This window comes from Pleuronectes platessa, chromosome 16, assembly GCF_947347685.1.
Source record: "Pleuronectes platessa chromosome 16, fPlePla1.1, whole genome shotgun sequence".
Classification (NCBI taxonomy): domain Eukaryota; kingdom Metazoa; phylum Chordata; class Actinopteri; order Pleuronectiformes; family Pleuronectidae; genus Pleuronectes; species Pleuronectes platessa.
The window spans coordinates 4,450,583-4,473,902 of NC_070641.1; the positions used below are offsets into that span (position 1 = coordinate 4,450,583).

Here is a 23,320-nt window from a genome sequence, read left to right on the forward strand (position 1 = left end):
GTCAGCCATTTTCTGATTCGGTATTGGAAAGTGTTTCAAAATTAATGTTTGATTTGGATGATAACACCTAGAAGTGAAGGTATAATAATTTGGTCATGCAAGATTTTGATCTATAAGTTACGTCTAAAGATCAGCAACTAATAAAGCTAGATTTGAATATTTTCTTTGGAAGTTGCCAGCATAGATCTAGAGCTAGAGCATTGATGTATTAAGTCAAAGGTCCAGGTTTTCACCTTGCTGATGTAGGCTACTATATGCCAAGTTTCTAAATGAATATGCTCAATTACAAATCTATTATGGAAAAACCCAAGTCAATATGCAGTGCATTGGAATTCAAACCTTTTTAACGTTTTAAATGATCCCATTAAGAAGTCAGAATGTTGGAATTCAAAGTATACCAATATGTCTTCTACTTGCTTCAGCCCCTCCACCACCCCAGCATCCACCTGGAGGCTCTGACGGGAAGGGGGGGTTACAAGTGTTTGCTTATCACTCCCATCATATCTATGTTACCATATCGGGGGGATTGGCTTGAGTCTAGACACCAAACACTAACCAGTTCCCTATTCTATTCTCACCACCACACATCGGATTTGGCAGTTGACATTATAAGTGACAGTGTATTCATTTTGAAAGACACTTTCAGCTATTTCACCTTATAAATCTGTATGTAGATTCCATGTCTATATCTTTAAGACTTTCAATTCAAAGATTAACTTTACAGCAAGCTATTAAAGCTATTGACTTTGGTTTTATAAGACACATATCAAAGTCTTTATTTCTTCACATCAACTATGCTGACTTTCAAAGCCAATGCAACAACCTCTTAATACAATATGGATGTTCACCATGCAATATACAGCTCCGAATCCTTCTAGGTTTCGAAAGTTGGTGCAAGTTGTGTAGGTATTGATCTTGGAAAGTCTTTCATCCACCAGAACATGAAAACTGGCTTTAAAAATCAATGCGTATGTTTCCAAATTCTAATGGAAGTTCCAAATTCAGCAGACTATTGAAGGATATGGCTATTTTCTAAGTCTTAAAACTAGTCAGATCCACATGTGAGATTTTAGATTTTACTTTACTGCTGCCATCATTCCTCCTGCTTATACTAATGAACTTAATGTACTTTCAGTGCACTGCAATGAATACAGGCTTCTTTCTTTTTGTTACCAAAGAGTCTAACTTTGGAAGATATCCACTTGATTTGTGTAACCTTCAACCAGACTGGACCTATGAATGTCTGCTTATTAGCTTTAAAGGATAAAACTGTTCCAGCAGTTATTCATGTCCAAAACAATCTGCTCGTCTTCAGCTAAATCCCTCATTAGACATTAAATAGCTCCACTCTGTAACTTGTGGTTATTTGTTTATCCACATATATTTATTGGGTGACTGTGCCACTGCAATCATACACTAACAAGCTGCTCTTTGCAGAATTTACTGTCGGGCCCTATTTTTATATCTGCTCTTTTTATACAATGAGTGCATCTCAGTGTTCTGGATTCACTGCACTCTGGGTATTCATAGCCTTGATACATTATCAAAGCATCAAACTGCTGTTTTCAATACCATTCAAATGAGAGTTTGTCTCAAGGGCTTTTAGTTGAAAGTGTATAGGTCTGTAGAATCTCTTCGTCTTAGGTCCATGAAGTCTCATGGACATTTATGTATTTTACACCCATGTATTAATAACTGTTCTATGTATTGTTAATGGCCACAGTTAATAAACTCTGAGATGGTAGTTGATCATAGACTACACCAGCACTGATGAATAATTACCAAAATACTTTGAACATCCAGGCCCTCAGACACAACCTCATACTTATCCAGTGGCTAATTTAACCCTTGGAAACATTTATGTCTCATAATATCCATCCATCCATAATATCATACAAATATACAATGCATAATAATACACTACTGATCTTTACCTTACAAAATGTAATGCTAAATGTAGATGTCATGCCTCTTCATCCTAATATTTTGTCTTCCTAATACATTTTCCACTCAACAATATCAAAATGTGTGAAAACGTGGATGTATCAGCATGGCGACCCCATATCTGCTCTAAAATATGGTCCTGGTAATCATCCTCTTTGCAGACGCGCAAGCTGTGGGCAGAATTGATTTCCTGTCTGCAATGCAAAAATGTCATTTTCGCATAGAGAGCCAGTGTAGTGCATGTCTGGTATAGAAAGTGCTGCTGACGTCACAGGCGTAATGAAGGGTTGGATTGGATGACATGGGGAAAGAGTATATATTCCTCTACAGTTGAATTGGTCCATGCAAAGGAGAAAGATATAGATTTTTTTGCTATTTAGTTTGGTCCACTTCGTTGCTATTACTACACTGACAGGTAACTTATAAAGGTGATGCCATATTGCATTATTTCTGCTACATGTTGGGATTTCAGAGAGGTCACTGTGGGAGTCTGCAAACAAAAGGGGTCTGGCTCCTCTTTTCTATATGTTAAAGTTTCCTCGAGCAAGACACAGGTTGCCCCCCGGCTCACATCTTGTTTATAAGCTCTGTTGCTAGAAATGGGTGAATGAGAGGTGAATACGAATGCTCTTTGTCTGTAACAACAGAAAAACAAAAAAAGCCCTTCTAATATTTATTTATGTTCTTTAATGTTTGTGACACCAGAAGGGCAAAAACGCAATAATACATTATTTGAGTCTGCTACTGAATTGTGTGTGTCATAAAAAAGAACAGACAGAGAAAAGATATATGTGGACAGTTACTGTGTGGTCGCTGTTTCACTTTTTTAAATATGCTAGGGCATAACGACAAAAATCATAATTTTAACTTTTTAAATCCCTGTAAACTCTATGTTGACAGTTGTTATTCCTTGAAAATTTGTCCAGTTTTCTCCCTTTGTCCGGACCAAATGACCCAAATACAGGTGTGAAAGTTGTTTGTCTACAATCAGAAAGAAGCAGATACATGTGTCAGCCGTGTTAACATCACACTCATCTGTGTGTCCAACTTGTCTTCTGCTGCCTTATGCTAAGAAGTGGCTGAGGGAGAGCATGTTATGTATGTCATATGTATGTGCATGTGTGTGTGTGTGTGTGTGTGTGTATGTGTGTGTGTGTGTGTGTGTGTGTGTGTGTTTGTGTGTGTGTGAGCAAGGCAGACAAGCTGTCAAAATGATTAATTCCCTGTTTGCCTGACCCTGTGTTCATCTCTGTCCACTTGCATCCACCTTGCTTCGCATCCTTCTTTTTTCGTTAACAGCTTCGTGACTTGCTCTCTACTTCAATCACTGCTTCCCTTGACCTGGTCTTCCTTTTCTATTTCACTCATTTTATTTCACTTGGTCTCCCCCCCCCCCCCCCCCCCCAAACACACACACTCACCTCACCCCTGGCAGCGGTAGTTTACACTCCATGTTAGTGAATGAGTCAGGGGCGTAAACTAAATACAATTTTTATCTCTATGCTCAATTTTCGGAATAAACATTAAGATAATTTTTTTTATAATTTATAAATAGTTCAAAAGGGAATGAGCTTGACTTGAGCCCCTGTTCACTTCAACAGGTGTGAACAGATGCATAGGCCTTATGTAAGGATCTTAATGTTCGAGCTCCTCAACTGAGTTAATGCACTGCTTCATTTGGGTGGGCCTGCATGTCTTTATTAATGTGTGAAAACAATGATGATTACCATACAAAAAATGTATGTGAATTCATCTTGTGAACTTCTAAGCAACAAAGAAAACTGTTGCTGACAGCGGGAGCCAAAACAGCCAATCTGTTGTGAAACCGTTTCTGGGGAAAAGCACTTAGAAGAAGCTCGAGCACGAGAGAGGCTGGCCTGGATAGCACACAGGTGCACACTACATTACACTTCGCTACTAACACATACACAAAGTCTAATTTTATTTTTTGACTATATAACCTGCATATACACCCACAGGCCATCTTCCATAGCTGCGCAAACACACGCTATCACGTTTGCCCTCAGTTTTTGCCGGCATTGCTCTCACACAAACACACTCTCACCACATAAATGCTTTCCCATCTCTATCCATCTCGCTCTCACCCTGCGTTCTCTCAAACACACACTCGCCAGGACAGATGGCAATGCTATGTTCTCTTGCTCAGCAGATGCACAAGAGCATTAATCCCGAAACAAGACTCATACAGAGGATTTAACTCTTACTGCAGTTGCGCTGCTTCCTATAAAGAGAGCCGACCAGATTAATTTGTGTCTCGAAGATCACTGACAGACTCCAATAGTGCAGTCGCAGACATGCCCGATCTGACCAAAAGGAATTGGTTATTTTAGGATTAATTTGATGTATGAGACAGAATACTGCAAACTCAAGAGTTGATGGGGAGAAAAGCAGATAAAAAGATCAAATCTTGCCAAAGCCTGATTACTTAATATACTGCTATAAAATATTCGAGCAACGTACTTGCATTGGCCTGACACAGTGCAGTAATAATGACAAATCAAATTCACCCTATATAGCTCAGAAGATTAAAACAGGCAGAATTGACAGTATTCGTCACACCAGGTGCTGCCGCAGTCAAATTTATGCATACATGGTAATGTGAGAAAGTTGGGTTAAAAATGGCATGTGATTAGTTCAACTCTGGCCAGTAGCCTGATCAGTTGGCACTCAGTTCCCTGGGATAGTTCTTGTGTATGATGGAGAACTGCTGTTCAGAAATGCTGGGCAGGGAAAAGTGAATGAAATTAACAGAAAGGTATGGGAGGAAAACAGGTCCTGAAAATGTGGTAGATGTTTCATATTCTGTATATTTATATTTAAGCATGGTTTACAGTCACAGTAAGTACAAGTCCTTAAATCACCTGATCTCCCTCTGCCCTCCTCAGTAAATGTAACTGCCACCAAAACAATTTTAAGACATTTAAAAGTGACTGTATCTTACATTGTTGTGTTAAATGGGTAAACCATAATTTAATATTCTAATATTAGGGGTTAGGAATGAATTTTAGAAAATGGTTGGTACCAATGCTGCCAAGAGGCAAGGAGTGGAGTGGTGGAAATACTTTTTACTATGCAGCTCCTCTGTTGTTTCTAAGGATCCCTTTTCAGCTTTTACCTTTTTTCCAGCATTTTTAAACTATATCATTTGAACTTGATAGAAAATGTTGGACTTTGGATGTTGATTTTCAGTTGTTATAAAGAACTCAGCTGTGAAAAGGCTGGTTTCCTGGCTCAGCATGCCACCATTCTTGCCTCTCTCATGGAGTTCTGAGGACGGTAGCCTGGTCATTAAAACCAGTGCTCCTGAGGAGACAATCTCAATATTTTATGAGGGACCTATCGAAGTGCACTCAGAGGATCATGACAGCACAATGCCCCACTGTGAAAATCCCTCCAACGTGAACCATGTGACAGACATGGGGGCTTGCGAGAGGCATGAAGCACATCCCAGCTCTTTCTCCAGCTGTTGCTGTTTCAGCTGCTCTTGTCCCTGTCTATGTCCTGGTACTGCTGAAGGTGTTAGTACAGTGATGTTGCCAATAGTCCTGTTGCTGATCCAATCTCTCCCTGAAGGGTCAGTTGCACCAACTGGTCTTTACAAAGCCAGGTCTTAACTGGTTAGTCTATTGAGACCAGTCTTTAGAACTGATTAGCACAAACCAAACTTTGGCCTAGTATTAAGAATGTATGTCAAGAGAATCTGTCTTATTTCCTGTTGATGAATTAAATATGTGTTGTTATTATTGTTAGTAGTAGGAGGTTATTAATATAACATTTCTCTAAATATATACCATCTCCCGCACACACAGAGAGAGAAAGAGAGAGAGAGAGATAGAGAGAGAGAGAAAGAGAAGAGAGAGAGAGAGAGAGAGAGAGAGAGAGAGAGAGAGAGAGAGAGAGAGAGAGAGAGAGAGAGAGCATTACAAGACAGGCTTCAGCCCAGAATGCGCAATGGAGGTTGGAACGACAAGTTACGATTCGACATAGCTTAAGACCAGGCATAAAAATAGTTAAATAGAAGATGACATTAGAAATGTCAGAAAAAGGTTACAGTGTCAATTTTCGTAATCAATAAAAGACAGTGACAAAACGGAAAGTCCTCAGGCCTGTCCCAGTTGACTCGTGGGGTCTGGATTGTAGCAGTAGGTCAGGAATTAACTTTAGCCCTAAACCATTCAATGCTTTATAAATCAAAAGCAGTATTTTAAAATGAATTCTTTGACCATTAGGGAGCCAGTGTAAAGATCTGAGGACTGGAGTGATGTGATCCACTTTCATGGTGTTAGTGAGGACTCGAAGAGCAGAGTTTTAAATCACCTTCAGCTGTCTAATCAATTCCTTAGAGACCAATAAACAGACCATTACACTTTTAAAGTCGACTGAAGGTAAATGCAAGTTTTTTCTAAATCCTACTGAAACGTAAATCCTTTAATCCTCCATATGTTCTTATGTTGATAGACAGATAAAAAAAAAAGGTCAGATGCAATAACTACACCTACATTTCTGAGTTTGTGGTTTTTAACTTGAACCAACCAACTTGAAACTGAGTGCGGATTTTTGATCATTCTTTTTTGTCTCCAATAACCTCAGTATAATCTTTGTTTAATTGAATAGAATTGGCACATTGAATTAATTAGTTCAATGCAGTAGCTTAGAGATTGTTTGTGATTCTAGTTCCTTGTTGATAAGGCTATTTAAATGTTTGTGTCATCTGCATAATTCTGGAAACATATTTTGTTATTTTCCATAAACTGAGTTGATGGGAGCCCGTAGATGTTGAGCAGAAGAGGCCCCACAATGGAGACCTAGGGAACTCTGCATGTTATTTTGGTCCGTTTGGATGTGCATTTACATTACACACAAAGTAGTTCCTGTCCTTCGAGTATGATTAAAACCCGTTCGGTGCTGTGCCAGAAAGTCCTACCCCACTCTTCCAGACGATCTAATAATACATTGAGGCTGACAAATATCAAGACTGAGATTCTTCCTGTGGCTGTAGTGAAATTTGAGACCTTAACAGAGCAGCACTGTGGTGTGGTCCAAATCCTGACTGAAGGACATCAACATAGTAGTTAAGTGTCAAGAAGTTGTTCAGCAGTTGAAAAAAAAAATACCATCAGCGATTGTACTTCCATTGATTGATTGTAGTTCAAAAATGGAAGACCTGATATGGGCCCATAATTGTTCTTTAGTGATGTGTCTAGATTATTCTTTTTTAAGAGCTGCTTGATGACGGCAGTTTGCAGGTCCTCTGGGAGCACAAATGAGAGGAAGAGACATGTTGACAATTTATAAAAGATCTGAGGCCATGCAATAAGAATCCGTTTTGAAAAGGCCTGTTTGCTTTTGGAGTCTTACAGATCAGTCAGCTCTTCTACTTTTCAACACTCTTCTTTCTGTTATAACCAGTGTGGCATTTTAACAAGATATTTTATTCTTCCCCTTCAAGTGTGCAAAAGCATCAATATTTGTAATTTATATTGAAGTAATTCATTGACTGAGATGCAAGAGAGAGCATGTAATGTTTCAGTTTTTTAGCCATATATTGTTCTCAAGTAAGGAATCTCAAAGAAAAGACAGGAATGAACAGAGAGAGCAACATCAACTTCAGACATGCTCAGACCCTTGGAGGTCACTAAGTCTAGAGAGTTCCCTTTATGTGAAGGCTCCATCACGTGTAGGGCTCCAAGGTACCAATGAAGAATCATTAGTTTTTTCTGAATAAAATACAAATGGAAACAGTAGATGATAAGAACTGCCATTTGTTGAAGTTGAAATTTACCATGTAAACAGTAAACAGTTTAAAGTACACTTGACTGAAATATATAAATAAAAATGAAATTCAAACTATAGTAAGTTGTTTATAAGATCACTTCAGTCCAAGTCTTCAGTCTCATCCTATCGAAAACTCTGATGCAGCAGTATCAGCATTGAAAGGCATTTCAAAGGAAAAAACTGAACCCTGAAAAACTGCAAACAAAGTGACGCTTCAAGGATTAAAGAGCTGAAGTGGCGGCTGCTGATTAATTGTGTCCTGCTGCCTTCACATGCAAGGATTTAATGACCTGAAGGAGAAGCGTTCAATACACTATAAAGCAGCTGTGGACAACAGATATAGTCAGAAAGAATCAATCAAATGCTTCATAAATAAATGCAAACCAATTAGACGCTTAAGCCACATTAAATCGTATATATTTTTTTATGCTGATTTATACACATTGGGACCGGGAGATTAATTCAATTCTTAATTTTATCTTAATTCTTATTTCAAGCTTTATTATGTTTGACAGTTTTTATACATTTGTTCAAAGAATTTAGTATGCTCATCCCCTCTCATCTCATTTTCGTCCGCTTATCCGGGGTCGGGTCGCGGGGGGAGCAGCTCAAGCAGGGGGCCCCAGACTTCCCTTTCCCGGGCCACATTGACCAGCTCTGACGGGGGGATCCCGAGGCGTTCCCAGGCCAGTGTTGAGATATAATCTCTCCACCTAGTCCTGGGTCTTCCCCGAGGTCTCCTCCCCACTGGACGTGCCTGAAACACCTCCCAAGGAAGGCGCCCAGTGGGCATTCTTACCAGATGCCCGAACCACCTCAGCTGACTCCTTTCTAAGTAAAGGAGCAGCGGCTCTAATCCGAGTTCCTCACGGATGGCTGAGCTTCTCACCCTTGTGAGGAACTCAAACACAAGTTAAAGTTTAGAGGAGAGTAAATAAAGCCATATTTAGGAACATTTCAGGGCAGTATTTTGTGCATGTGTCTGGGTTTGACATAATAATTTTTACATTTCCAGGCTGATTTGATACTGGCTACTTGGGTATTGTTCAGTTGCCATCTTTTTATGTTAATGCTACTACTAGGTGTTGTGTGGCATGATGTGTGGCTTTTAGTCAATTGGTTTTATCTGTATACATGGTGTTGAAAATACAGATGAATGCTAGTTTGTATCACCACAATTCTTTCTCTGAATGAACACTCTTTATTTAATCTTGAATGGCACAGAACATTGCTGATAATTGTTTTAAGATTTCACTTTATATATTAGCTTTTATGCATAACTTGTGGGAGGACTTTTACATTTAGTATGCTCTGGTTGATAAAATCACTGAGGTAGTGAAAGAGCTCTAGGCCCGGACGTGATTCTGAGACAACTACACCCAGCACAATCAGTACATTATACATACCTGCTTGAAATAGGCTGTAATTAAAGTCCACCTTCAAATACAAATACGCAACTGCATCAGAGGGTGCAAATCCTCTTAGGCCCTGGCTGTCAATATTCTGGACACCAAACTATGAAGTAACCTTCGTCTATCTGCACCCAGACTGTAGCATCCTCTTCCTCTTTGCTCTCTCATGATTAAAGCTCACTTCAGGCAGAGGCTTAAGTGGCACTCCTTTTTTTAGAATTCCTCTTGTCTCTTGCTCTTCACATAAGGAACAGATGGGTTGATGCAGGAAGAAAAAAATAGGTTAGGTTATCGTTGAATAGATTTACTTCCTACTTGTTGAGGCAAAGTCCACCTGCCTTAACAATACTTCTCCCGTCCCAGCAGCAGTTGAAAGCCCGATGTTTAGTGCCAACAATCTGCTGCTCCGCTCCTCTCCTGACTGCTGGGAGAGGGAAGCTGATAAACACCTCAGAGTTCACAGAGCTGACTGTGTTCAGCAGATCAGTAAATTCCTGTTTCAGCGTTTCCGATTCCTGCGTCACATCATCTTTTTTCACTGTGTGCAGGGTGATGTTTTTCACAGATGGATGTGCAGCCACAGTATTCAGAACTATTCCCGTTATCCCAGAGACCATATCTTTTTGGAAGCAGTATTTTGGTATTTTACTGGATTTACTCAGTCAGGTTGCACAGGATGGAGATCCCGGCTCCTGTGGAGTAAGTGGGTTTTCTAGTTGTGCACTTCTTCTCTGAAGTTTGTTGCTAGCTGTCTCTTTCGCAGCAGGCCACAGCTATGTCCAAGTCTGTACAGTAGCTGTAGACAAGGATAATGCCCTGATGTCACATCACAAATCTCAAATCCAAAATCTCAGGGTGCTGGGCTCAGCTCGTTACTCATCCTCCCATAGTCCCATTAGTTGTAATTATTTACTTTTAGGCTTTGCCCCAAGGGACTTCCACAGAGGATTGACTGAGTTATTGTCCGGCACACAGCCTTCATGTTTCTTGGCAGTCTTGTTGGTGCAAATAAAAAATGTGTTAGCATGCTCCTTTCCAATGTTCTGAGTCCAAGTGCTGTCATTCCCAAGCAACCCATTTACATCCACATTCACTTCTAACTGGTGAATTGTGGTTTCCAGCCCTGCAATCTTCAGTAGAAGTTTGTCATAGTGATCCCTGGAGAGGGGGTCAGTTTACTGCTTATGAGGTTTTGTTAGGTGCCATGAATCCAGAGGCCTGTGCAGGCTTGTGCTGTCGGTGGGCCATGCTCATGCATTGCTGAAGAGGTGATGAAAAATGTGCAAATATGGCAACAGCCTACTATACCCGCATAAATTATAGTTCCAATGATTTATCAGTATCAAGGTGTTGCTGCTTATATTTTCTCAGAGCCGAAAACAAAATTGTGCAAGCAGAAGTGAGAGCAAGCTGGAAAACATCCGCACTATAATATAGCAGGAAGTAAAAGTCTCCGAAGTGAGTCCAGATATGAAAAATCAATCTATTTTGACAGTTGTGCACTTAACTTCCTTTTTTGACAAAGTAGATCACAAGATTCTTCTAGACACACAAACCTGCCTAAACCCAGGAGAGGATAATTTGATATTTTCAGATGGCAGCTGCAATAATTCACACTCTCCTGCATAGCCTCGTTGATGAGTTTCTTTAAATAATTGAAGACTGAGTTCTTGTAATTGGTACACAGGTGAGCAGAGACCTTTTCTCCATACTTTGAAATCTGGCACCGCAAAACAAGTCAAAAGTAAAATAATGGGTGTTATTCTTGATTTTGATTAGTATTCACACAGAAACAAGAATACCAAGGTTGGCTTTTATCCCCTAAGAATTATTGCTTGTTGGACCATGTACCTTACAATGGAAGATGCGATAACGTGGATTTGTGCTTTTGTTTTTTCTCACATGAATTATTCAGGTAGCTTGTACAGACTTCAGCAACCAGGACTTTAACAAGAACCGGGAAATTAGATCACATTTCTCCAGTTTTAGCACCCTTACACTGGCTGACTGTCTCTGTGAGATTTGAAAATTCTTTCACTTGTTTATGGGGCTCTTGATGGTTGAGCACCTTCGTGCATTTCTGATTGCTTTTGTGAGTATGTTCCAAACTATTCTCTCAGGTCGTGTAGTGCAGTCTTGTTAAATATTACAAAAATGTACTATAAAAAGGATGGCGGTGCAGACTTCTGTTCGTATGCACTAAAGATTTGAAATAAACTGTTTATATTTATACCATTTATATGCTTTAATGCTTCATACTGTTTTATTTTTTAGCAGAAATTAATGCATAAAAGGAGATATACAGATAAAGTTTATTATCACAACTATAATATATTCTTATTCTGACAGTGTTATTTGCAATATCCACTGGTGATGACAGGAAAAGTGCAACAAAAGCCTCAGCTGGACTCTAACTGGAGATGTTGCTGTTCCTGCTCTGTGTCTTAAGGAACGCCTCAGGAGCATTGGTGATATCTACCAGTCCTTGAAACGCTGCTCATCCATTGCTAACCTTACTTATTCATGTATTTACTACAAGCTCTTGCACTTGCAAAACTAAATCTCTGGTGGGGCCTTGTGGTGAGAGAAGTGAGCACAAGTTTTGAAGCAGTACAATAGGTGCGTTGTAAAAAATGTATGAATAATCATTGTATAAAACATATGGTTATTATCAGGCATCATTATAGAAAATGTATAATACGTCTATGTTAAAGAAATAGTTCAAAGAAAAATGAAAATACACTCATTATCTACTCACCACTATACCGATGGAGTTGGAGTTTCAGTGGTAAACAGTGATTCAGCCGAATCCAAACCAATTAAATTAACTGGGGATCAATTCTTCAAATGTAAAAAAACAACAGAAAGATGATATTAAATGCCTCGATACTGCTCCTGTCCTCTCATCCAAGTTTGCTTAAGCCCCAACATTCAAATTCAACTTCAAACGACGTCGAAGTGTTCTGCCTAAAAGTTCCCACACACCCACCCCTCCATTGGTATAGTGGTGAGAATTTTCATTTTTCTGTGAACCCTCCCTTTAAAGAACTTGTGTATATCTTCAGCTGTTTTCAAATATAAACTCTCGTAAGTTTCCTGAGTTTACCTTTCCCATATGAACACTGCAGCAGGAGATTGCTTGGGTCAGATCAGTTCCCAACAAGAGGAAAATGTCAGGTAAAGTCAAGTGAGGTGTGTCTTTCTGCAGGAGGCCAACACACCAGTTTCTCTCCTGTATTCTTAACAAATTGTTTTTAATCAGTTTTTGTATATCTTCCTGCTTCACAATTGAAATAAATATAGAAATTAATTAACTACCCTGCAGAGATCACGTTGTTTTCTTTCTTGCACAGACACTGGAATCAGTACTTATTGCCAAAAGCTCTTGGATCTCGTTTTCTTAACTTTTTCTGCATCTGCTACATTTGTTGCATCTCTTTTTTAATCCTGAGATATTTGTATTCTTTTTTGATTTATTATCGTGCATGTTCAAACCTCATTGACAAACGCAAAAGCTTACTGGGAATTTTCTGGGCATTTTTCTTCTGTAGTCTCACAAAGGCTTACTTGGACATTTTCCAGATATCTGACAAGGAGGATGGTAGAAAAAGTTCCAGAAAATGCCTGGAGTAAGTGACTTTCTCACACACAGAGCCCAGCAGAAGATTCATGTTCTTGTTTAGCTTCAGTTCATGTCTGAAAAAGCTATTTCAGAAAAGTAAAATTCCTATGATGCATGCCGATGATTCAAACGAGATTATTTGCAGAAAATGAATCATACACAACACAACAAACTGTACTAAAAAAAAAGACGCAACTACGTACATGGTTTCAGAGTTCATCAAGCAGTTCTGAGAAAATCCTACTTTCCCATAATACAGATGGCCTGGCTGCCACAAAATAACTGAAAATACTGAGCCGCTGTTAAATAACGGAGCACACAGCCTGCAATAAAACATCTGTGTAAAACCATCCCACCGGACAGGTCCAGTTAAGCCGAGCGAGGTAAGCAGCATGGATTGTGGATTTGATGCTGAGCAGGATTAACCCCCCCCCCCCCCCTGGAGCCTGACTGTGAACACAGCACTCTGTCTTAAAACCATTTTGGGCAGGAACTCCCGGGGAATGGAAAGGTACTAAGAGTTTTTACAGCACAGAGTCACAGGCTGTTCATGTTTCAATCTCTGATCCGAGCACAGAGCTGAACACATTGCATCATTATAACACCCCATTTTATCAAAGAATCTGCTGCTAATGCTAACTGCTGGTGACAAGCCTGTGACTGCTACTAAGTATTAAACTGAAGTACAATGCTCTGATTCGTGTGCCTCGTAAGCACTCTAAGTATATTCATTTTATTAATATTTAATACGATTTCTGTGTGTAAAACACACTGACATATATATACTATTAGGTCTCAAAATTAAAAGTGACAACTGGTTTTTACTGTTGTGTCTCAATAGGCTGTTGAGTAATCAGTACACAAGTTGTCCATCTTCTCAACTACAACATGAAAGTACCACTACACAATTAATATATGTACAATATGGATCTAGTTAGATAGTAATATATTACTGATACTGATAGACACGATTGTGTATACAAGTACTTTTCTTCTTTAATCATTAATATGTATATACATATTGTGATCGAAATGGAAACCACAAGGGTCTCAGAGTGAGGATGCAGAACAGTCAAAAACACAGATCTTATATAGGAGGACTGAGGGCTGTCCTTCTTAACCAATCCAGACAGGTTCCATGGTGGGGGAAGGAGAGGAATCTAAACATTAGCAGCTGATTCACATGTGTTTCCTTAGGTGATAAGAAGACATACACTATTTCCTTTGATGGGTAATTAAGTCACAAAAGGTCTCACCTTATTCACGTCATAAACAGTTCCCACCATAAAACAGCTCAAGTCATAAACAATTTGGTGTACAGTGGGTACGGAAAGTTTTCAGACCTTATGAGTCTTAAACATTTGGTGTATGTAAATACAAGTCATAAAAGTCTTTTGACAAGGCTTCAAATGCTTACCATCTAAATACAAAATAGTTTGTCAACCATGTTTGGTTAATTTTTCTACTACAATATATATAAATACTTTTACTTTTGGGCCACAGAGGAAGAAACAAGCTGTAGAAGTTTAAGGTCTGTCACTGTGAGTAAGATTTTTCCTCCCATTATCTGAAATATATGTCATGGTTCTATGGTGACAAACCACAATAATAAATATTCAGCTTTACCTTCTGTGTAAACTTTAATGAAGCTTTCAGTTGATGGAGCATAAGTAATGACTTTGACATTTCAATGTCAAAATATTCCTGAGCCACCAGTGTTTAAGTTTGATCATTGCTCTTGGCAAAGACCAACTGGCTGCTCTGCTATTAAATGTTCTCTCAAAATATGTTTAAGGTTGTCATGATAATAATTGTACATATTTTTCGAGCTGTCCAGAAACAGTTGAATGTTAAAATAAGAATAATGCATTTACCTCGTGGAGGACTGAACCCATACACTGTTCTAAAGATGGACAGCATATCTCCACGTCTTCCCACTATCCAGGGATGAAGCTCAAATATCTCAGATATGAACAGTGCCATCTTTGGCATTTGGAGCCAGACTCTCTACAGTAGCGATCAATTGAAAATAACTCTCAGCTGTCAATCACAACGTTTTACCTTTTCGTGCATAATTATATCTAATTAAAACCTAAATGGACACTTGAACATACATCAGTGTGATAAGAGCTAGTAAAAAACATTACACATCCATCTTTGAGAAAAATCTATCTGATGTGAAGTTGACTCTTTAATTTGGTGCACGTTTTATCCACTAACATGGAGGAGGCGGGATTAATGACCTACACTGCAGGCAGTCACCTGAAGGTGATCAAGACGCTTTCTCTTCACTTTTGAGAGGCAGTCATGTCGTCCATCTTTATATACAGTCTAAGGTCCAAACAGAGAAAATGTAGTAAGTCCAACATACTGTATTAAGGCGTGCAGTAAAAAACAACATCAATAAGCATTACAGAGTGTAAAGAACACCCCTTTAAGTAATTCACTGGATAATGGACTGCACCGTGGACATCATCCAGCTAATTAAAAACTCCATTCAAGGTTCTGAACTGCCTCACACTCTAAATGTCTTCTTCATTGTCTTCATCAAATGTCTGTCTGACTGAATGTGTCGAGCCTAAGGCTTTGGCTGCCCTTTACTGAAGGGAAAGAGGAAACATACTTTATGTAATATTATATCAAAGCACCAGCACAAATGACTGACTACTGAAAATAAACCCTACATGTGCCTGTAAGCTTCTCTCCTACAGCAACAAGTTTATGGTAAGCAGCACTGCAACATAATTGGTCCTCGCTTCATCATCACAACCATATAGTATAATGGTAATAATGAAACAGACTCTTTACTTTATATGTATTTTTATAGCAATAACGACTATTCATTATAATTCATATTCTGGTATTTGCATATGTCCTATATTTTCTTCTTCTTACTGTTTGTATAATGTTTGAGGAATTATTCACCGTCTGAATCACTATTTGCTAAGCTATTTCATCTGAACACGCAACAGTGATTGAAATTAAGCTACAAGCAGATGAATTATTGTTTGATCTAATTTGATGAAGCAGATTTGATTATTAATGTGATTGTGTTTGTATTAGAAGTCTTCTGCCTATTGAAACTGCGACTGTTGAGCCAGTGTAGCATAGTCTTCGCTTCACAGGTCGTGCGTTTATTTTACTTTTGAACTGCAATTGTGGTTTAAATAAATTCAAAAAATGTTACTTCATTACATCTAAATCATCACATCATTCTCAACTTATGCCTTCTACTGTCATCTCCATGCTGAGTTAACATTGATGACATCACTATGACAACATCACCAAAGTTTTTGTTTCAGATGTGATGCTGTTTTACACCTGGTGACAAGTAAACTCACGGTGACTTTTGTTTTTGTTGAAAGTTATTTACATTATGCGTTATCCTGTTTAAAAAGTTGTAGGTGAGGACAAACAGAGTGAGGGGAGGGTAATTACACTCCTTATAGAACAACTGTACTGAAAAGTGCCCACTCCTTGTGGTAAATGACAAAGCCTATCCACTTATCCACTTAGCTATCGCAGCGAGCCTCTTATCTGAGGTTTAGTATGTAAAGCAGTCACATTCAATCCTGCAAGTTCTAAAACATAGTATCAAGTCTCTGTCCGCACCAAGAGGTATGGTGCAGAAGAGGTATTATTCATTTTAAATTGTTTTAAGTTAAATCAAGACATATTGGGGCCACGGAAATTGTAATCTTACTTAAGTGCAAGCATTAACTTCCACCTGGTCCTCTCAATTGTTACATGTGAATGCCAAACATCTACTATTTAATTGAAACTAGTGGTTAACACAGTCTGACAGACCACAAAGAACCCCAGATGGAACATTAGCCTCATCCACGACCTCTTCAGAAGGTGATATCCCTGTAATTCCCTCGAGACTGGCTCATTGAGATGAGGGCTAAGAAGTGCCAAGGGGTGAGCTCCATGTTATTCCCCGAGAGATAGCAGTGTCAGCCACTAATCATGGCTGCCGCGGCACGCTGTGGTTCAGACGAGGACGGTTTGAGATCAGATCAGAGCCATCAGAAGCTCAGCCCCTGCTAATCCAGGCCACTGGGGAATGTAGGTTGCCTGTGCGAATGAAAAATCTGGATTATTGAAAAACTGTGCCGGAGCTCCTGCGAAACACATTTGCATGGAATTTCTGTTAATATGCACACGCATACAAATGGGCACAAATGATATTTCATTGTATTTGTAATTAATTATTGTGTGTGTGTGTGTGTGTTTGTGTTTGTGTGTGTGTGTGCTTGTGTGTGTGTGTGTGTGTGTGTTTGTGTGCGTTTGGTTGTGTGTGGGAGTGTGTGGGTGTGGGTGTGTGTGTGTATGCGTTTGAGAGAGAGAGAGAGTGTATATTTATATTTCAAATAGCAGTTGCTATTAACATATTAATTGTTTAATGAATGTAAGTCACAGAAAAAAATGAGTAAATATATATTAAAACTTCTGATTGGGCATTACCCCTACTCACAAAACTTTGTTACATTGTGTAGGATTTGCCAAACATTGAGAGACATAATGAGACCCAACCTGGTTTAGATACAAATCGCTGATGTATGGAATGAAGAGAATAAAAATATGTCTCAAAGAAAACTAGTTTTACAGTTTGGGCTGTTATTTTTGCACAAGAGCCAAGCTCACTGAGCCTGATACTTTTGGATATTAACAGTGTTAACGCAATGTTTAATCAGGCCGCATGTCAGGTGAATGCATCATTAACAGCGTCTGAGAACAGTGAGCGATTTTCCAAAAACAAGGCATGTTGTCATTACTCACTGTTAATCACCTAAATATGATGGATATTCATTATAATAACAATGGATCAAATGAATAATGTAAAAGTGGACCCTCAGCTCTACGGGGCTTTACATCATTTTGAGCTCAGAGAGTTTGGGATTCTGCAGATCGCAGTGTCCAGAGTAGAAAAATCCTGCTCAGCATCAACCAGCAGACAGACTTTTGTAAACCCGCACCCCAAACCTTTTTATAGGACCTGATCCATTACCCTCAATTATCTCCAAGTCAAATCTGAACCCACCTGGATCTGTTAACATATGACCTGCAACCCAGACCCATCTGTGATTCAATTCAATTCAATTCATAGACCCCTAGTGGTGCTCAAGCACCTGCCCTTTTGCCCTGGATGAGAAAAGTGCCCTTCTGCTGGAGCCCAATTTTTTCTTCATTCATCAATATTTAAGAATAAAAATTACTCTCTCTGTCATCAATTCCCCCCAAATGTGTTTTGATATCTGATGGGGCATTTATTTGAGTTCTTGTGAGAATTTCGCCCCGACATGCTTCGCGGCGCTCAAGACTTAATACTTTTGTCACTTTCTACAAGCAGCAAAACCACTGGGAACATTTTCACAGCTTACTTTGTGACAGTTATCTGAGGGGAGGTGAAGGAGTCCAAGGTGGTGTCGTAGGCCTTCACAATAAAACAAATTGTTATAGCTGCCTTGGCTTCATATAAGCTGATTTAATGTTAAAAATATTGCACAATCATCAGTTCTTCCAAGCCACAAACTCTTTTTTTTTACCTGTGCCACTACCTGTGAATTTATATGAATATATTCTTTACCACTGCAGGACTTGGAGGCGGTCCACAGCAGATACCAATGTTTGCCCTTCTGGTAATGACACATTCATTATTTTTTCTTATTAGTGGGCCAATAACAGTCAGTCCTTAACAAATTACATTATATTATAAGACATATTGCAAGATTCAAGATTTTCAGTTTTCCCAGGAAATAATGTATTGATCTTGATGAAAACATCGTGCAAATTTAGGGAACTAGAGTCTAGTTTTAATCTTGTTTTTCCCCCGACATCATGTGCTGCTGGCGGGGGGCGTGACCCCAAACAATCTCCATTCAGCTACTACTCACCTGATGCTTATTTAGATTATTTGCTCGGAACGGATCACCACATCCATGGCCATTTCACCCTCAGGATGTCAATGAGTGGACATTTACCCACGTGGTGATGAACTCTTGAAAACACTGTCGTTACCGATTGAGCAGGACAATTAACAAGAAAATGCATGTGTCGTCTCAGTATATGGTCAGGGTCAATTGAGTGAGAACTGTGACGTTAGATTTTCGTGAGACAGGAGAGCCACAGAACATCCAACATTTTAATTCTCTTATAACAGCAAATCAGCATCATGCTCGTCGGTCAACTCTCTGCTTGTCATGTGATGAGACTCCGCTTCTCTCTGATGTGACTTTACCATAGAACAGGACTATCCGACCCGATCTGACGGGATGCAACGGGTCAGGTTGGAACAGACAAATCTAAATACTAGCATTTATAAAAACTATAGATAGCAGTTCTAATAATTAGTACACAATAATGAACCAAACAAGGTGTGTGACTATAAAAAATGAAACAGCAATATAATGTCCCTAGACACACGATGTAACACCAGTAACACTGACAAGTGTTTAAATAAGCCTCTGGTTTTGTATCCTTATTTTTTACCCTGTCTTGTTAGAAAGTTTGCCTTTTTTGAACAGGCTCACCTGTGCCCTAATTATTCAGTCTGATGTGTTTCTGTCACACTCAGCCAGATCCTCAGCCACACCGTCTCCTGGACCTTTACCTGAAAGCACTTATCTGTGTATTTTATGTTTTGTTGTTCAACAAAACCATTATTTGTTTGTCATCTGGAAAAATAACCTCAACCCAGCAGACGATGAGAATAAATAAGATGGAATATTGATTTTTTGAGATATGATCATTTATACTAAGGGCAATTATAATTTAAAGTACATGAGGATATTTATATTTTGAAACTAAATCTGAAATCCATTTATATCACGATAAAACTGCCCAATTCCAAGGCCACATCTTCAACCAATCAACCAATCAATCAATCAAATCTAAATTGTATAGACCATATTTCCAAATTACAATTTGTCTCATAAGGGTTGACAAGGTGTATATATTCTGACCTTAACCCTAAAAAAAAGGATGAGGGAAAACTACATAAAAAAACTTTCAGGGAGAGTCACATGTGAGGGATCCCTCTCCCAGGATGGACTGAACTGCAATATAGATGTCAGGTGTAACAGAAACATCAATTAAATTACACTATTACAGTGTCTGTCATAAATAGAGTGTATTCATGTTTGAAGTATATATACAGATGAAAATATCTGACAGAAATGAAAGGAGCAGTAGTGAAAATTATAGAGGTATTTCCAGTAATGGATATTACATGTGAGTAGGCGTATTGTATACCTCAGCACTTGTCAGTGAAACTATATCTGTCCATGTTGTCGATCTTGTTTGGCTGCAGTCATGCAGTTCAGCTCTCCAATGAAAAAATACCTCTGAGAGATTTCATTCCATCTAAATGTGGCCAACAATTAGAATACTCTACCAATCATCAAAATTATTTTGGATGCAATGTGTTTTAACGGTGATTCAGGGTGCTTTAGAGAGGATTTTTTCCCGTAAAGATTAACTGTGATTGCTGCGTAGAGGGCTATGATTCTAATACTTCCTGAGCCTAGCCCAGTCAAATGAAGCTAGGAATTGTAATGCCTTCAGATGTGGATGGAAAGCTCATAGTCTTTGTCAGACAGAATCTTCTCTGCGTCTTGATTTAGATAATGTGTCATGTTCAACTCCTCGACTGTGATGAATTAAAGCCCGGCGCCGAGATGGACAGTCCCGTTGAAATTCATGGGACAGTTTCTCTTTGGAAAAGACACTGCCCCCGAGGAGGAGCTCTCAACCAAAGACAGGTGTCAGGTAATCTAAACAATGGCGGTCCTCACCTTGCGTCCTGCCATGTTGAGCCTCAAAGGGGTCAGGTAAGGGTCAAAGATCATGTGGCTGGTTTCGATGTCGATTGGAGACTGCCTCTTCCCTATGGTGCACAGGTTCCAGGCTGAGTTCACCAAACCCCAGAAGGATGGGACTGGTGTTGGAGAAAGACAAGGAGAAAAAGAGAGTGACAGTATTAGATGTGTGTGTGTGTGCGTGTGTGTGCGTGTGTGTGTGTGTGTGTGTGTGTGTGTGTGTGTGTGTGTGTTCTAAAAGATCAAACCGTAAAACCGGGAGAAAGTGAGCAGATGGGCTTCATTATGATAGAACAGGAGAAATGGGGAGTTTAGGGAGATTTGAATTTACATACGGCTTCATTAAAAAAGCGGCTTTGATTAAAGTCTCCAGGTTATTATCTGCAAGTATAAGTGAGGCAGGGAAATGGACTTTATTATAGCCTGTCTAAAAGTTCTCCCACTAGTTTTCATTGCTTATATCATACAGCAGGGGTTCCCAGCCTTTTTCTTCTGATCTCTTCAAATGAAGCAGTTCCTTCATCACAGGCTATTGGTGTCAGTGTGGTCATGCGTTGTGAGCCGTGATTGTTTCTGCATGGATTTGTCTCTATTGAAAAAAAATTAAAGGCCTGAGAAGATAGTAAGTATTTCACAACAGAGAAGAAGAGATAAATAAGAAAATAAGGTCCCATTTACCTGTTCATACACACATCCATACAGTGCTTCTATATGCAGAACCTTTTTTCAACACCATTCATTCACACACTGTAAGCACAGCCATCGAGGGCAATTTGTCGAGGTCAGTGTCTTGCTCAAGGATACTTCAGAAAGCGGACCGGAAAAGCAAGGGATCAAACCATTGACCTTCAGCTTAGCGGGCCACAGCCAGTGTAGTTGGGGAACGGTGATTAACAATATGATCCGAACAGGATGGCCTGTTAAGCCTTCTCTTCACAATAAAACGGAAAATATATTAGTATTAAAACTAACGCAAAGAAACCAGAGATAAGAGCTGTGTCTCAACTCAGGGGTTGATAAAATGCAAATTTCCATCCCAGAGAAACGGTTGGATCCTTCTTGGACCAACGATTCATTGCACCTCGACAGAAAAACGTTTATTAAGAGTTAATGGTGCCGGCCAGCGACATCCCATCCGATGCTTGAGTATCACGCTTCGATTCAGAAGAACACCTAACCCTACACATCAAGGAGCATTAAAACTTTCTCATCATGTCCAACTGCAGATCTGTTGCTAGGCGACAGCAGTAAGTGTCAAGGGAATATACCACACTTTTTCACTTCTGCTCAGCCTGTCTCCACTGAAGGAGATGACCTCTAAAACACAGCTAACGTTGTGTTTGTTGATTCCACACATTCTTGTTGCCCCTTACCTGCACCTTACAATTGGTAAGAGAAGGTTGTAAAATGTGATCTTATAGATGATCTTCATCTACGACATCGGTGCAGACAACCTCATATAAGCATATCAATTAATATAGGCTAATACCACACAAGCTAAATAATAAGTGTCTCTTTGAACACACCCGTTAAACATTCACTGTGCTGGGAGGAAGAGCATGAAAGCCTTTGGATTTAATAAGCAGTTGAACCTCCTTTGGCAGCAATAACCTCAGAAACTACAGAAGTGCTTCAGCTCAGACACATTTTCAGCATGCCTGCTGTGAAAGACTCTCTGGGGCTCATTTCTCAGCATCTCTGTTGGGTTAAGGTAGATTTTCTTAGTTTGAAGTCGTTCTGTAGTATATTTATCCTGACATTATCCTGTAAGAAGCCCTGATAAACTAGGGAATAAATTTCCCCCCCATTGATGTTGAGGATTTAAGGCTTAGAGAAGGCATAGCCCCAAATCATGAGGCTCCCTCCATGTCACCTCTGCAATAATCAGGAATGCACTGGTGGCTTTTTTTGTGTGTTGGGGGGAGCAGTAGCTTATCCTCCGTATCTGCCATGAACACCATGATCCATGCAATCATGCACCACCATTCGGTTGTCGGAAGGGGCAAATTGAGTCTAAAATCGGCCAAATATCCACTACTGTGTAGCAGCCCTAAACTGGTGGAACATCCTGTCTTTTCCCTTACGACTCATCTTAGCTGAGACAGCAGCCGCAGAGTCATCTGATTGATATCTAAAGTCTTTCATCAAACTTCTCTGTAACTCTCTTTAGCCTTATACAATTCAACTATTATTCACCAAGTCAGCAGATAACAAATTTAAAATGTTTGAATGTGTTTTGTTTGAATCACACATCCAGTCTGGTTTTATTGATTGGAATCCAGAATTTGACAACTCCTGACTCCAATTAACTTATATTGACGTCATGGGGCAACAGGTTCGCATAATTTACAAGCTGCACTGGGCACGTTTGAAAAACATATTCTCTACGAACAAAAACTGTGCACTACTTTGAGTGTTCTTTAAAAATACTTTTTAATTATTGTAAGTTTGATGAAAATGTAAATATAAAAGATATGTTTTTATGTATATTTTTTAAGTACAGTAAAACCTAAGGTTTCAGTTGCTACACTTACATATTCAGGGCTGCCCACTGAAGTCCATCTGGATACTCAATAACCATATTTCTTCCAATAATGGCCAGAGCTCTTATTTAGCTTTTACATTTAGAGTCATGGAGACTTAGGAAAGGCTCATGTTAAAGCTCTGTCCAGTGACAGATTGTTGAGTGTCTTTTCTGTTGTTGAAACTAGAAACAGTATTTGGTT

At 39.3% G+C, this 23,320-nt stretch overlaps 1 protein-coding gene across 1 annotated transcript in view; it reads right to left on the minus strand.

The window, feature by feature from the left end:
* The window catches only part of LOC128458632 (carbonic anhydrase-related protein 10), a 100,475-nt gene that overhangs the window by 24,284 nt on the left and 52,871 nt on the right, over positions 1-23,320 (minus strand). Inside the window, exon 3 of the mRNA XM_053443529.1 lies at positions 20,571-20,713. Coding sequence (XP_053299504.1) covers positions 20,571-20,713 — 143 coding nt within the window. The remainder of the gene's footprint in view (positions 1-20,570; positions 20,714-23,320) is intronic.